Here is a 17579-nt window from a genome sequence, read left to right as displayed (position 1 = left end):
TGGTTCTCAATGAGAACTTCAGAAGATTGATAGCATCTGTGAATTTAAGGAAAAAGAATTAGTTCGTCTTCTAGCAAAGCCCCAAGAGTTGATCCTGATGAATGAGGTGCCTTATGTGGTGGCAGGGATGACCCAACATAGTTTTTCTATTTTCCTACCCGTATTCTGGGTGTTCATTTTCTGTGCTAGCCCCATTTCAACTGACTCTCCCTTTCCCTCCCAATTATTTCATCTTTTTTAAAATTATTTTTTCATTATTGATTTCTCATATCAATGGATTTTCCTAATTGATTTATCATACTTCATATTGTATCTTTACCTTTTTTTATCACCTCATTTCAGTTATTGAAGGATACATCTTTTTCCAATAAATTGTGAACTCTCTTGGTGTTTAATACAGTATTTTTTCTCAAGTTGCTCACTTTACCTACATTGCCAATGTAATATATGCACATAGTACGTAATAAATGTTGAACTTTGATTCATCCTGGTTATGCACATTCCTGATAAGTTTTGGAGAAAAGTATCATTTCCCAAGGGTCTTTGCAGATAAAAATGTATGACTTGTTCACACACTGATGGCTTCTTCCTATACCATGAAAGAAAAGGCTATCTTACTTAGTGCTCAAAATGTTATAGTATTTTACCTAATTTTAGCTAACTTTGTATACAATAAGCTCCTATATAATGATTAATTCTTGAGATTGTTTTGTACATTGTTAACCCGTTTATGCCAGAGGTTGCAAATTTTTTTGGTGAAAAATCAGACCTTGGAGATGACCTTGAACAGTAGGATATAAATAACTCCCACAAGCTGAGGATTGCAATAATGGAACACTAGGCATAAATGGGTTAAGTCAGAAAATGTGGAAAGTCTGAGTTGTTGTCTTACTTGCAAGCTAACAAATTAACCAGCAATTGTTGCACATGTATATTCTGAGAGACGATAGGCAGCCCTCTGCATCAGAGAAACAGTTTATTATTCACAGCAAACAAACTGGATATCCAACAAATTCCCACATTCACAAGGACTGTGAACAGCCTGTTCCATCAACCTTAATGTGTGCTACTAAATCTTCACTCTACAGATCTCTAATCTCAAACTGTCTTCCTTAATCCCTAGGTTTTTCTAACAGCATTATTCTAAAGTATATTGATAGGTGATCTCTATAAACACAAAGCTTTTAAAATTAAGCTTGGTCTTTTTTTTTTTTTTTAAAGGAAAGATTATTATTTTAAATTGCTCTGTTAAATAATGGTGCTAAATTATTTGTAGTAAATTAGAATCCAGGATTGAGAATCCATTATCTCAATCATTATCTCAATAGGCAGTAAATGTCTGTTACCCCATATGTAAATAATGAATTATCTCAATCCTACAGAGACTTTTGCTTTGAGAAACAGATTTATTGTGATAAAACATCAATTTGACATAAACCCCAATTTCCCTTCGGGGTCAAAGAAACCAAAAAATGCATATCCATAATTGTTTATAGTTCAAAACCAGTTTGGACTAAAAATTACCTGACATAAAAACTCAGTTCAGCAACTATAACAGTTAACGTAACCTCTGTACCTACAAAAAAATGAAAGCAGTAATGTTTATTACAGTTCACACACTGGCACTTGAAATGAAAACATTTATCCCATCACAGAAAACACGTGCTAGATAGAGTTGAGAAAAGAAGCAATTATTTTAATTTCTATTGTACCTCAGAGGGAACTTTAGTTTAGGAGGTAACTTATCTTTCACTGAGTATGGTTCTTTGTATAGATAATATGTGCATACATATATTTAGGTTATGTACATATGTATAAGTACACATATACAGTATTAGCTCAGTTTGGTATTTTATAGAGGTATATTTGGTATTAGAGTTTAAATTGTCTCAAGGAGCTTTTAGACCTTGATTTTTTTCATATCGTAAAATGAGCTACAAGACCCTTTAACTGAGCAGTAAAGAAAGTAGCCAGTTTTATATAAATAACATTTATTATTTTATGATCATTTTATTTAGTTTGTTATGTGCAGATGTTTTCCCCACTAGAATTTAAGTGGTGTGAAGGGAGGGATCTTGTTTGTCTTTCACAGCATTGTATTCCCACTGTAACTCTCAATAAATACTTACTGGTTCAATGAATGAATGGACAGATAAGCAAGTGTGCTAACAAGTAAGCTTTTAGGATTGTACATTTTAATGCCATTAGTAGATATGTGGTCACTATCATTTTTCTATTTTGCATATCATGATTTTTGTAAGGTTATATAACTGTAGATTTTAGTGACTTAAGGAAAAGAAAAGGGAAAACACTAAAAGAAAAGGCCTTAAAATCAGAAGACCTGGTTTTAAATCCCAGTCCCTCCATGTGAGTTCCTCAATTTCCTCCTTTATAAAACGTAGATGATAATGAGATGTCCTTCAAGTCCATAGTGGATCTGAAGGGGGGGCTATTATTTTCTGTGAGACCAAGAAGAATGTAACTGACATGGCCATGAATCCACACAAAACAGAATGCACTGTGTTTACATGGGACATTGCACAGTCACAAAGATAAATTACACTACAAGGCTTCAGAGAGATAATTATAAAGTTTTGGTGGCAACCAACGTGGCTCCTTGTGGTTTGGACATTCCTGTAGTTGACCTGGTGATTCAAAGTTCTCCTCCTCAGGATATTGAGCCCTATATCCATATCCATCTCTCTGGATGCACAGGTAGAGCTGGACAGACAGAAGTTTGTATATGGTTTCTTGTTTGTTTGTTTGTTTGTTTGTTTGTTTGTTTGTTTTTTTCAGACGGAGTCTTGCTCTGTTGCCCGGACTGGAGTGCCGTGGCGCGATCTCGGCTCACTGCAGGCTCTGCCCCCGGGTTCACACCATTCTCTTGCCTCAGCCTCCGAGTAGCTGGGACTACAGGCACCCGCCACAATGCCCGGCTAATTTTTTGTATTTTAAGTAGAGACGGGGTTTCACCATATTAGCCAGGATGGTCTCGATCTCCTGACCTTGTGATCCGCCCACCTCAGCCTCCCAAAGTGCTGGGATTACAGACGTGAGGCACCACGCTCGGCTTGTATATGTTTTTATCAACCAAGAGAAAGAGGTCAAGTAACATACGTGGAACAAAAAACAGGAATTACTTTTAAACATGTAGGTGTTCCTTCTACAATGGATTTAGTTAAATTTAAAAGCATGGATGCCGTAAGGTCTCTGGCTTCCATTTCTTATGCTGCTGTTGATTTTTTCCAACCATCAGCTCAGATACTGATAGAAGAGAAAGGGGCGATGGATGCATTGGCTTCAGCTTTAGCCCACATTTCTGGCGTATCAAGCTTTGAACCATGATCTTTAATCAACTCTGATAAGGGTTTTGTGATCATGACTCTGGAAAGTCTAGAGGAAATACAGGATGTCAGCTGTGCTTGGAAAGAACTTAACAGAAAGCTGAGTAGTAATGCAGTGTCTCAGATTACCAGTGTGCCTCCTGAAAGGAAATATGGGTGTTTGCTTTGATATTCCTCCAACTGAGTCAGAAAGGCTACAGGCAGAGTGGCATGATTCCGGCTGGATACTCTGAGTGCCAGCTAAATTACCTGAAGTTGAAGAATATTATGATGGAAACATCTTCTAATTCCAGACAGAGGAGTGGCTGGTCAGGTGGGTCAGGTGGTCAGTCTGAGGGCGTCACTCAGGAAGTTGACAAGGTGGTAGAAGACAAAGTGGAATAGAAATCGATCAAGAAGTGGGGGCCACAAACGGAGTTTTAACTGAGTATTTGATAGTTAATCTACCAGTGTGAGCTTGCCTATTTCTACCTAATCATGTACATTATCCACCAAAAATTAGGTCATCATAGTTGAGGTATGTGTCTGCTATTCGCAAAGAAGTTGATAGTATTTTTATAAAAATGTATTTCACAAGAATGGTTGTTAACACATCTACTTATCCAGTTATACCTTTGAATAAAAAAAAAAAAAAAAAAAGAGCCCTGGCTGAGGGGGAGGTCTATTTAGATGGTTGGAAGCCTTAGGTTTTATTTTTTATTTATACTACCTAAGTTTAAGTCCAGGCCCACCACTTACTAGCAATGTGATTTGGATTAAATTACTTTACCCTTTTGGACTATGGTTTCTTCGTAATGTTTTGAGTATTAAACAAGTTACTACATATAAAGCACTTAGAACAATGTCTGGCATATAGTATGCATTTAGTAATGTTATATGTTAATATCAAGTTATTCAGTTTTCTTTTAGTTCAAAACATATAAACAAAAAATTAACAAAATACATTATCAAAGACTTATAGTTGGTGATATATTCCTATTATGTATATTTGATGTATACTCTGGTTTACACATATAGGTGTGTAATTCATATTATCCACATATGTGTATAAAGCTACATAATATATATGGTTTATATGTATGTATATGAACATGTATGCATTTGCAAGAGAGCAATATGAAAAACAAAAACATTTGAGGCAAAATACATCATACAGTAAAAAAAAAAAGTAAATTGAAAAACCTTTGGATCCAACCTTTCTTGATGATAGAAGGATATAATTACTCTTTCAAAAGATCTTCACTTTTAAGTAGTTGATAGTTGAAGCTTGGGTCATTTGCTTTGCTATTTCTGTTGGCTTAGTATTTCTTTCAACATGTATCCTTTATAATACATTCTTGCAATAACCCTGTTAGGAAGTACAGTATTCCTGAAAACCCAGTAGAGTATCAGTTTCTGTAGTTTGGAGGTTTCTTGCTTTCTGGTCCAAAGTTTTGTAATGTCAGTTTTATGAGGTAGTCAATCAATAACTTGCTGGAAAATAAAAGTCAAACTCTTATTTTCTTAAGCATAAGTCATCTTTCCAAGGTAGTTAGCGGGCACATATCCTTTCTGCCCTTGAGCTTCAGCTAACCACCACTCTTTATTGCCACTTAGGTCACAAAACCTAAGTATATGAACTCTCTGATATTCCTGAAGGCTGAGTTCATGGTCACTCCGTGCTTGAAAAGCGTGAACTGCATAGAAAATCTAGACAAAGAAACAAATGACATTATTGGAATTGGAACCTGAATATTAAGAGAAACATCATAAGAGTTTCCAAGCTTTTAGAAGCAATGCTAAAGTTTTCTTATTTTTCCAAAGTCACATTGTCCAACTCCTTCTATTGGATGTATTTTGCTAAAATATGACCCAGGTGAGAATGGAACGAAATAGGTATTGTCATTATTCTGTTAGGAGGAGTATAAATTATCCATGCTTGAAGGCAACTTGGCAGTTTCTATTAAAAGATTTTTAATAATGTTAAAATGTTAATTCCTTATGAATCAAAATAGCTTGAAGAATCTCTTCTACAGAAACATTGGCAGAAATTTTTGCATACCAATGTTACTGGATTACCCATACAAATGGCAAAAGTGGGAGAGTAGTAGGAATATCACTAGAAGTTCAGCAAGAGCAAAATAGTTAAATTCCAGACCCTCATACTAAGGAAATTTGTAGTCATTAAAAACAGTGCAGGCTGGGCACGGTAGTTCACACCTGTAATCCCAGCACTTTGGGAGGCCGAGGTGGGCAGATCATGAGGTCAGAAGTACAAGACCAGCATGACCAACATGGTGAAACCCTGTCTCTACTAAAAAATACAAAACTTAGCTGGGCATGGTGGTGTGCGCCTGTAATCCCAGCTACTCAGGAGGCTGAGGCAGGAGAATTGCTTGAACCTGGGAGGCAGTGGTTGCAGTGAGCCAAGATCGTGCCGTTGCACTCCAGCCTGGGCGACAGAGTGAGACCCTGTCTCCAAAAACAAACAAACAAACAAACAAAAACAAACAAGAAAAATGATGCTGTTTGAGACTAATAATATGGGAAACACTTATGATAAAATTGTAAACCTTAAAAAGAACAAAAAATTTGATGTACATTATAAGTGTAATATTGTTATTGTTTCTTTGAATGGTACAATTATAGCTGATTTTCATTTTTACTTCCTTGTTCCCTTCTTTTTTTCCCAAACCTTTATAATGACAATGTATTAAATTTGTAACTTTAAAAATTATTTTGTGACCTAGAATAATAAAATATTTCAGTCAAAAGAATTTTTTCTGACCTCAAAAGAATCCTTTATAATTATTAAGTGTGTAAGAAGCCCCAAAATAAGTGTTTAGTTATTCTTCCAATAAAATCATAAGATTGATAATGAAAATGTTTAGTTATGGCATAAAATTAAGCAATTGGCTTAATTTATTCCCATTCATTTATTTAAGCAACATATATTCCCATTCATTTATTTAATGAAAATTTTTCTAGTACCTACTAAGTACCAGGTATTATTTTATTGGCGAACTTACAACTTAGCCAGGAAAAGAAAATGCCAGTGAACAAAACAAAACACACCAAAACAGCAACAACTCTACACACAGATGATACATCAGCCAATGGTGAGCTGGATTTTGAAAGAAGTTATCTTTCATAAATGACAAAGCTGACAAAAGGCGTGAATATGTCATATTTGAAGGTACAGAGATGAATACATGAAAACAACATATAGGAAAAGACAAGCAGATTAACTCTCAAACTTGAGGTTCAATATATAAGGGAAACTATGAGAAATAAGATGACTTCATTACTTCATTAAGCAGGAAAAGAGAATGGGTACTGTGGAGAGGAGACTATAGCTGTAGCTGAAGTTGTTATTTAAATATTAAACTTATTTAACTTTTGATGAAACTTTGATTCCATTGATTGGTATATTGATTTATCAGCTAATATGACCTGCTCCCCAAGGAAAGAACCATATTGCCATGGTCTGAATGTTTGTTTCCCCTCAAATTTTATGTGTTGAAAGCCTAATCCACAAGGTAATGCTATTAAGAGGTGGGGCCTTTGGGAGATGATCAGCCTTCAGCTTCCTGAATGGGATTGGTTTCTCTTTAAAAGAAACCTGAAAGAGACCCTTCACCCCTTCCACCATGTGAGGGCCCAACAAGAAGGTACTACTCTATGAACCAGAAAGTTACCCCTCAGCAAATACCACATAAACTGCTGCCTTGATCTTGGACTTCCAGTCTCCACAACTGTGAGAAATAAATTTCTGTTGTTTATAAGCCAACCAGTTTATGGTATTTTGTTACAGCAGCCCAAATGGACTAAGACACACATTTAATTAAACTTTTCTCCACTGACCACATTGTGGTACGAAGTATGAATTCAAATATTGATTGATTTGACCTGAAAATTAGTAGGAATATTCAAATATTTATTGAAAGGCATGGCTATCATACAAGAGATCATCTTGTATCATAAAAGATACATACAAGAGATTGATGAACATGGTCAAATTATTACATAATTTTTTAAGTAAACAAGAAAATTAAAAGTACTATAAATTCTTTAGCAATGGAGTGGTAGCAATAATAAACACCTTTTATGGAGTGCATGGCAGTTATATGTTAAATGTGCTTTGTCCTCAACAACCCTATGAGTTGTGCTTACAGAAGAAACATATTTTTAATTATAGAGCTAATTGGTGCTGCTATGACCAATATCTTCTAACTTCAAATCCTGTGCTTAGTCTATTTCTCATAATGCTTTAGAGACCAAACTCTTGTTCTAGCAAGTATGTACAGAGTGTATTCTTGCAGAGAGGGACTGGAGTTTCTAGTATATTGTAGACGGTGTTGTTTTGTTGTTTAGAAATTGAAAACATTGAATAAATCCACAGGAACAGAATGGAAGATTTGGTTTGCAAAAGTATTTGGGAATGTAATGTACTATAATACATCTGAAACATCTGTAAGAGCCTGCATTAGTAGTTGGTAATCATCTTTTATAATTTTTATAAATAATAGGTAATGCTTTACCAATGCAACTATAGATGTTTTAGCAGGTTAGATAGCCTACTAATAGAACATTTCTAAATATTTGTGGTAGTCTTTCACTTTAGCAGAATTCTCTCAAGTGATATATAAACTCTTCCACCTAGATCTTTTTGGTATGAAATTATAGTTTATATTCTAAATATTAAATATATATTCTCATGCAATTGTAAATTTAAAGTACAAAATTATATACTTTCAATGCTTTAGATAACCATGACCCAAAATTTATTTAGGATGAGCACTTTTTAGTTTTTATATAATTTATGTTATATGGGGGCATATATTATATACTCGAAATGGAAGTAAGCTGCTTTTAAAGAGGCAGCAGTCTATTTTCAGTCTCTTTTTGAAGTCTCCTTTTTAGTATTTTTAGTCTCCTTAATGTTAGACTACAAGTTATAAATTTTTAATATGTCATGCATTTAAGAACTGTAAGGTTTCTCATTATCTTCAATATTTTAATTGTTTTAGTCTGTATCTTTCTAATCTTAAATGCTACGTTTTGGTCCAGGCACATTAATTACAATGTTGTTAATTTGAGCCATTATCACCTAATTTTCTTCTGTTTTTCCTTGGCACTTTTAAAAATGTATTTATTGATTGCTTCTTTGTACTCTATAAAGCTCTAACTCATTTTATGTGCAGTATTCTGTGAATACAACTCCGTTTTCTACCACACTTACTTTTTTTTATATAACACTGTATTATTGACTCATACCTAATTTATTACCCACTGCTTATAACCACCAGATCTTTCTCTGTGGTAACATTCCCAGTTCGGCATTCCCTTATTCTATATTTGTGCATTTAATTTTCCTTCTTCAGTGAGCCACATTACCTGTCTTCACTGAATATCATTTTATTTTTATCCCAATTCTCCAATTAACAGCAACAAAAGTCATAATATATGTTAATCTTCTTTTCTAAAACTAAAAGGTAGAGAATCAGCATTTATGGTATGTCATACGTATCTCTGGAAACTAAGATGGTTATATTGCATGAAAAATGCTCATTATTCTCTCTCACCTTTCAGGAGCAAGCGTTCATGTACTTCACTTAACAATTATAGGTTTTAATTACACAAGCAATTTTGATGAAGAAAAAATTTTTTAATAAAGTTAAGCAAAACAAAATCCACCCAACTGCTATTAGCATCTTCTTTTCCTTCCTCCCATCTTCCTCTCTTCCTTTCTTCCTTCTTTCCTTCCATTTTTGTGTTCTACCTACCTACCTGAAGTGGTAATAAAAATGGACTTATAGTCTACATAACTTTGCAGGTGGTTTTCCACCTCATACTATTTTTGAAAATCTCTTCATGTTAATAAGCCAACTTTTTGAAGCACTTTCTAAACAATGACACAGTAGGCATGTAGCATCGTCATCATAGGTAGTTGGAAAATGTAAAGATGAACGTGGGATTGGTAACAAAATGACTACTTTTTTTAGAAGTCAAAAATTATATTTTCAATATTACTTACATGGAAAAAGAAAACAGCACTGATTCTCGGACACTGAACTGCCCCCCAAAACTGGGTTTTAGCCATTATTAAACCGAGTCCTTTTTGAGAAGTGCCAAGGACAAGATTCTGCTTGCCAAACAAGGCATCTTAGACACTCTGGAAGGCAGAATTCTAGGATGGACCCTGAGAATCTCACCCCCTACTGTACATGGTCTACATAATCTCCTCCCCTTGATTGTGACTGGAACTTCTTAATAGATGTGCTATTACTCCTGTGAGTAGGCTACACTCTCTAGCAAAGGTAAAGAGATTCTGCAGAGGTGCTTGTTAAAGTCCCTAGGAAATTGACTCTGAGTTAGTCAAAAGAGGGATTATCCTGGATGGGCCTGACCTACTCAGATGTGACCTTTAAAGTGCATTGAGGCCTCCTCTGAAGGGAGAGATTTGAAGCCAGAGAGATGCTCACCCACTGACTTTGAAGAAGCAAACAGCCATGTTGCAAACTGCCTATAGAGACAGCCACATGGCAAGGATTTGAGGGCAGCCTCAGGTTGTTGAAAGTGGTCTCTGGCTAATTGCCAACAAGAAAAAGGAGTCTTTAGTCCAACCGGAACAAGAAACTTAATTCTACCAATGACCATGAGCTGGGAAGAGAACCCCCAGTTTCAGAAGCAATAAAACCAGCAAACACCTATATTGCAGCTACGTGAGATCTTAAGCAGGGCACCCAGCTAAACCGTGCTTGGACTCCTGACAACAGCCCCTAAGAAATACGTTTGTATTGTTTTAAGCCACCAGGTTTGTGGTAATCTGTTATGCAGCATGGAACACTAATGCAGAGCATGCCATTACTATTTGATGGACAAAAAGAGAGAATACCTTGGAATGGGAAGGCATATTTACTTGAATGCTTTTGTTATATTCTTTGATATAGCAAAAAAACAGAATGAAGAACTTAAAAATTAAGATCCTTGGTATAAATCGGTACCGCCAGGTTGTGAATATCCAGTCGCTCATCCCCATTATTCAACAAAGGCTCCAGAACATAATTTTGGGGGAACTTTTTTATAGCAGTCTCTCTTCTTACTTGAGGTGGAGAATGGATAAGCAAGTTAAACCTCTACAGCAGTGATTTCTAACATTTTAGATAAAAATTTCTTTTAAAAGTCTGTTTAAAAAGGTAGACTTCTTTTATCATAGATGTGTATATATGCAAATAAGCACAATATTTCCAACGTATTTGAGGAGATTCATGAAATCCTCCCAAAACTCATTCATAGACCACTTCAGGTCCTCACATTCAGGTTAAAAATTCAGCTCTGGTATAAAAATCATGGAGCCACTAGAATCTAAATTAGTTTGAAATTGCCTATATTTGAATGATCTTTAGGGCCCTGAAGATACCCCCTGAGTATGAGGTAGAGGCCACCTGTCCTTTGTGTCAGGGTCCACTAGAACCATCAATAAAACCAGACTACATCCTACAACACCCCTTGGCAACATGCTACAGCAATTCTGGAGGAAATCAAAAAACGTGCTACCACAGTAGGAAGGGAAAGGGAAATAAATGATAACCAAAAGTGGCATCCAATTAAGCCAGTACAAGTTTCCGCTGATGTTCCTGATAATAAAATAAAATCAAGAACAAAAGTCTAAATAGCCACCCAGAAAACTGCTTTGTAGGATACCGCAAATGTGAAATGTTACAACATGTACTGTATTCTCATTGTTGGTAAAGAAGATACAATTTTCTTCCACTTTCGATCACATTACAGGGACCTCTATACTGTATTGACTTATACCATCACACCACAAATACAGAGGTTAATCATTTTCTTCTCCCCACAACTTCTAAAAGCCAACAGAATGGAAACATCAGCCCTGGGGCAAGAATTAGGAACAAAATATAATCCTTTCTCTCTGTTTTCAATGAAATATTATGCATTATGCATTACAGGGGGAGTCTGGAAACCACTGGCCTCTGTGCATCTATTGACTGGAGTTAAGACATTAAGGGAGGTATCTCTATGCAGCCTTTTCTTCTTTTCTTCCTTGTACTGAAGTTTCCAACAGGTGCATCCTCTTCCTCATCTTGCAGTAAGTTTATTGGGACAGACTTTGTCCATGCACCGGGTTCACCTTCAATTTGAGTTGGGTAATTTCTACTCTGAGGGAAAGTATCAGGGATTCCATGTGCTACAGATCCAAGATGCATCTTCAATCCCGTTTTACTAGTAATAATGCTTATACATGCTTATATTTATATTCCTGATGCTATGCCTATTTTGAATTGGTGCCGAACTCAGAGGAAAAAGAAAGTAAATAACAATTTATGAAGAGATGCCATTAATATATTTTTTGTTTTGAAATACTATCTCATTTTTTTCTTCTCTTGGTAATGGAAATCTCTAATGGACCTAATTCACATTATATATATTGATAGGATTGCTTGCAGAAAATTGCTTTGAAGTACCAGCTAGTAGGAACTAAATGCAGTCTCATACTACGAACACCAGGCAGAAAGAGTCTATGTGAGGTGCTTAGTCCAAAGTCCCTGTAGAGCCAAGTAAGAACTAGAACTCAACATCAAGCCAGCTTTAGAGTGTGTTGATAAATTTGGCTCTCAGATTTCTGTCCATCTAGGTTATTGAGACAAGGCAAAGTCTGACAGGACATTTAATCAGGTACATAGATTTCACTGATAAAAATGCATTAGTTAGCATTGTAATATGTCTTTTAGAAACTGAATAAACAACAGAGTGAACAAGTAATAGAGAAAGAGTGTTTTGAAACTTCAAGAGAGAAGGGCGGTAAGAACACATAGTAATGCCCAGACAAGTTAAGAGTCAGTTATAACCAGGAGAAAATATTTGCAAATTATATATCTGATTTAAAAAAATAAAACTTGCACTCAGGTTTATAAAGAACTTTTACAATGGGAAAATAAGAAGGAAAATGACCCAGTTTTTTTTTTTAATAGGCAAATATTTGAATAGACATTCACCAAAGGAAATCAAAGAATGGCAAATGAGCACATGAAAAAATGTTCAATAGCATTAATTTTTAGGGAAATGTACACTGAAACCCCAAAGAGATACCACCTCATACCCACAAGATGGGTCTCATTAAAAAGACAAATAATAACTAGTATTGACAAGCATGTGAAGAAACTGCAACCCGTAACCTTCATACTTTGCTGGTAGAAAAGTAAAGTGGTGAGGCCACTTTGGATAACAGTTTGGCAGTTTCTTAAAAATTTAAATAAAACCAATAAGGAATTACACTTCGGAGTGTCTACTCAAGGGAAATTAAATTCACACAAAGACTTGCACACAAATATTCATAGCAGCGTAATTCATAATAGCCCCAAACTAGAAGTTACCCAAATGACCATCAACTGGTGAGTGGATTAACAAAATATATCCACAGGATGGAATAATAGTAGGCAATAGAAAGCAACAAAGTACATATACATATGACAACATGGAAGACTCAATACATTTTGCTAAGTGAAAAAAAGTAGCTGTAAAACATCACGTATTGTACAATTTTGTTTATACAAAAGATACAGAAAAGGCAAATCTATGGAGACAGAAAATAGGTTAGTGTTTCTTTGGGGTTAGGGTGGGAAAGAGGAGGGACTACAAATGGGTGCAAATGATTTTTTGGAATGAAAGAAATGTTTTAAAATTGGATTAAAGTGATGGTTGCACAACTTTGTAAATATACTAAACTTGCACAACTTTGTAATATATACTAAAAGTCATGAATTGTACACTTAAAAATGGATGAATTATGTGATATGAATATAAGATATTGATAAGCTGCTTTTGGAAAAAAAAAAAAAACACCAAACCAAAAAAAAAAAAAAAAAAGTGTCATGAATTGGACAGCAATCAGTAACTGTTAATGAAAGAAACTGAATAGATACCATACTTTTGGAGGTCAGCATGGCAATGTCTATAAAGACTTTAAATGTATATACCTTTGACCCTCTAATATTTTAGGAATTTGTTTTACACTTATATACTCATATAAATGTACAAAAATAGATGGACAAGGCCCTTCCTTGAAATATTGTTTGAATTTTTTAAAAGCCCAAAACATTCTACATATCTATTATTAGGGTGATAGTTACATAAGTTATAATATATCCACAAAATTAAATGCTGTGTTGAACGTTTTAAGGAATAAGATAGCTATTTAGGTTTAATTGTGTCTAAGATATATTGTTAAATGAAAAAAAAAAACCCCTGTAATATACCATATATGATATATTTCCCACTGGTATAAACGTGTTTGTATATGCACAGAATATACAAAGGATATATCCAAGCATTGTCTCTGAAGAGTAGGACAAGGGGAGGAAGGACTAAAAACTTTACTTTTTAAAATTATTGTTATTTTTAAAGACAGGATCTCCCTCTGTTGCCCAGGCTGGAGTGCGGTGGCATGATCACGGCTCACTGCAGCCTCGACCTCCCTGGCTTGTGCGATTTTCCTACCCCAGCCTCTCCAGTAGCTGGGACTACAGATGTAGGCAATCATCCTTGGCTAATTTTTTTGATTTTTAGTAGAGATGAGGTCTCACTATGTTACCCAGGCTGGTATCAAACTCAGCTCAAGCAATCCTCCCACCTCAGCCTCACAAAATGCTGGGATTGCAGGCATGAGCCTCCAAGCCCAGCTTACTTTTAAGTTATGTATGCCTTTCTACATTTTAACTTCTCTATCTATCTACACATATACATATACATATACATAACCTCTACAAAAATAAATTTAAATAAATTATTAATATAACACTAAAGAAAAAGCAAGGTAAATAAATAAAGGAATTAGTTAGATGGTCACCACTGGGGAATGAACAGTTAAGTATACTGAAACTTTCTGATATAGCAAAAACAAACCCGGCACTATAATGAACATACCATTTTGCAAAAAGATTGTACCAGTAGCCTTTGCATTAGTGCAGTGAGGGAAATATAGCTCTTAAAAGTTTCAGTATAGACCAGCCTGACCAATATGGTGAAACCCCGTCTCTACTAAAAATATGAAAATTAGCCGGGCATGGTGACACGTGCCCGTAGTCCCAGCTACTCCGGATTGCTTGAACCCGGGAAGTGGAGGTTGCAGTGAGCTGAGATCGTGCCACTGGACTCCAGCCTGGGCAACAGAGCAAGACTCCATCTCAACAACAACAACAACAAAAGTAAGAAAGAAAGAAAAAGTTTCAGCATATAGTGTGTGGCATTATACACGAGATTAAGAATGGCCAATTACTAGATAGCTCAATGAAGATATTGCTCTTAGAGGAATCATGGACGATTTCCCACATGCTATTGATGGCAGCAATCTGTTCAGTATTGAACTGCTTTTTTTTGATGGGGGAGTATAAAAAGACACTTTGCTCTAAGTATGTAACAGCAGGGTAGTAATAGTAATAGCTCCTATTTATTGTGTATCTACTTTGTGTTGGCTACTTTACATACACACTTTATCTCCAATCCTTTGCTTTATTTAAGGAAACAGGCTCAGGGAATTAAACTCCTTGCAAAAAGATCCACTGGAAGTATGTGCTAATAGAGCCAGGTCTCCTTGATGTCAAAGCTGACCCTTTTCCACCAAGTGTTACAGTAACATAGTAGAGAGAGACTTTCATGATTTGAACAACCACATATTTTTACATCAAATTTTTACCTGTTCATCTACTTCTTGAAAACTGTCAACATCAGTACCATTTGTTTCAAACTTTCCACATGTGCCACTAAGAGATGAGCTGCTATCACCAATGCTGCTTTCTGAGGTGCCTGTGACACTGTCACTAGCTGGCCGAGAAGACACAAAGAGGCTGATGTTCTCAAAATCATCATCACAGAACCTGTTCTCAGTATCCACTTTCTGCATTTTTGCTGGATTGTAGGGTTTTAGGAAGGAGGAATAAACATATCCTTTCACATCTGGATGGGAAATAAAAAGAAAGAACCAAGTTCATGGGTATACTCTTCCCAAACATGAGCTCAGAGAAGCACATGGAGGTCCCTCAGAAAATCTCAGTTTAAAGAAGAGTGATAGTTCTAGGGAAAAACTTACTTCCTGTGTCCACAAGCCACCTGCTTGTACTCCCCAGTGGATCTTTCTGTTCTATCACAGCCACCAACTCTCCTTCCAGAAGATTGATGTCATATTCTTGTGTAGCATTGCACTTGCGCTTAGCTTGATAGAGTTCCTCTGCACTATATGTGGATAGAAGTTTGGAGCGATGAATGTCAGTTTGACGTGGCATTTCTGGCTGGGAGAAATAAGGAGAAATTTTGGTTTAGACAGATAAATAATCAAATCCTCATGGAGTTGGTAAATAATTTTTCCCTGAAGATTTTTAAAATGTAGAAGTCATATATTTTTAGAGGATTATTTCAAGGTGCAGGCATAGAGCAGGTTATTATTGTGAAGTACCCAGCTCACTTATTCAGTGAAAAATGTCTCTAGTAAGCACAGGAGGGCAGTGTTGTAGAGAAGAAATAACAAGAATAAGAAGGCAGAGGTTCTAATCTCTCTTGGATGTTGCACAACCATTTTTAACTCTTTGCCATTCTGTAGACAACCCCTTGCATATTAAGCACTTGATAAATAATATTCAATTAAGTACATTGTACATGTAAATGTCTTTATCTGGGAAATATCATCAGCAAATTAGACAAGAATCAGGAGGCTTATACTCTCCCATCAGCTCGGGCCCTAAGAGACTTTGAGAAAGCCACTTATCTCTGGGGCCTGGTATGCCTTATGTAGAAAAGGAAAGGGATGGACTATATGATTTATCTTTATAAAATCTTATTCAACAAATATTTATTGAGTGCCTCCTACCTAGTGACAAGCACCATTTTAGTCATCTAGGCATTTTTAGGGATATATTATGTACAAAGCAGAAAAAAAAATTCATAATCTTATGGAGCTTATGATATACAGGATAGAAATGTACAAGAAATTCTACATATACATAAATTGTAGGATATTAGAATGAGATAAGTGATCTGGAAAATAGTATGATAATACGACTTGGACAAGGCAAAGAGGTGAAAGTTACCACTGTCATGAATGCTGCCACACTCACCAGAATCTGCACAGGCTTCTTCTTTTCAAAACTGAGTTTCCTCTCAATAAAGGTGGCACTGTTTTCTTTCACACAATTCAAATTTTGGACCTCTTCTAGTACTTGATTCTGAATCTCAGAAATGCTTGAAACCAACAGTGGCACCTATAGGTAGAAATAATATGGCATTGTTTCCAGACAACGAGATAATCATATCAGGTGTTAAATGTATTGAGTTGTGATGAACAGTTGAGGAGGTGTATGATAGTTCCATTGTGAAAAGTTAGGGCAACGTTAGAACTTCTAGATAAATACGGTCTAATTTATTGTCTCTAGAAACCCCACAAACATGATAGGGATTTTTTTTTTAAGTTTCAAGCCTAAATAAAAGAACAGAAGAGAAAAAATAGCAATGAAGTCTTGGAAGAAAAGCTCAGGAGCTCATGACAGTAGATGCCTCCCTTGTGGTTGGGTAGGATGGTGGCAAGGGAAAGCAGCTAAGAGAAAGAGCACTGATTAAGAGCCTGTGCTGGTTTTAAAACAAATTCTTCAACAATGCTCCCTACAAAGAAATGGAGTTTACATCCTTACCCCTCAAAAACTGGGTAAGCTTGGCATAGTGGCTCATGCTGTAATCACAGCCAACAGTGAGGCTGAGGTAAGAGGACTGCTTGTGTCCAAGAGTTTGAGACCAGCCTGGGCAACGCAGCAAGACCCTGTCTCTAAAAATTTTTAAATCTTAGCCAGGCATGGTAGTGCATGCCTGAAGTCCAGCTAATCAGGATGCTGAGGCCAGAAGATAACTTGAGCCCAGGAGTTCAAGATCAGCCTGGGCAACTAGTCACTACTAAAACAATTTTTTTTTTTCAGGTTGGAGTGCAGTAGTGTGATTTTGGCTCACTGCAACCTCCGACTCCCTGGTTCAAGTGATTCTCCTGCCTCAGCCTCCCAAATGGCTGGGTTTACAGCCATGTGCCACCACACCCAGCTAATTTTTTTTTTTTTTTGTATTTTTAGTAAAGATGGGGTTTCACCATGTTGGCCAGGATGGTCTCGATCTCCTGACCTCATGATCCGCCCGCCTCGGTCTCCCAAAATGCTGGGATTACAGGCGTAAGCCACCGCACTTGGCCTGCTACTAAAA

The 17579-nt window shown here is 36.1% G+C and overlaps 1 protein-coding gene and 1 pseudogene across 1 annotated transcript in view; one reads left to right on the top strand and one right to left on the bottom strand.

Moving 5' to 3' along the window:
* The first annotated feature begins 730 nt into the window (after nucleotides 1-730).
* Nucleotides 731-3933, top strand: LOC135970757 (ATP-dependent RNA helicase DDX50 pseudogene; annotated as a pseudogene).
* A 371-nt stretch (nucleotides 3934-4304) lies between these two features.
* Nucleotides 4305-17579, bottom strand: part of ARHGEF38 (Rho guanine nucleotide exchange factor 38) — a 124142-nt gene continuing 110867 nt past the window's right edge. The window contains exons 11-14 of the mRNA XM_005555602.5: nucleotides 16457-16600; nucleotides 15436-15634; nucleotides 15043-15302; nucleotides 4305-5033 (exon numbers count right to left, since the gene is read on the bottom strand). Of these exons, the coding sequence (XP_005555659.3) occupies nucleotides 4848-5033; nucleotides 15043-15302; nucleotides 15436-15634; nucleotides 16457-16600 (789 nt within the window). The 3' untranslated portion in view covers nucleotides 4305-4847. The remainder of the gene's footprint in view (nucleotides 5034-15042; nucleotides 15303-15435; nucleotides 15635-16456; nucleotides 16601-17579) is intronic.

Source organism: Macaca fascicularis, chromosome 5, assembly GCF_037993035.2.
Source record: "Macaca fascicularis isolate 582-1 chromosome 5, T2T-MFA8v1.1".
Lineage (NCBI taxonomy): Eukaryota > Metazoa > Chordata > Mammalia > Primates > Cercopithecidae > Macaca > Macaca fascicularis.
Note: the sequence above shows the minus strand (reverse complement) of the source record. Positions and strands in the feature narration are given on the sequence as shown.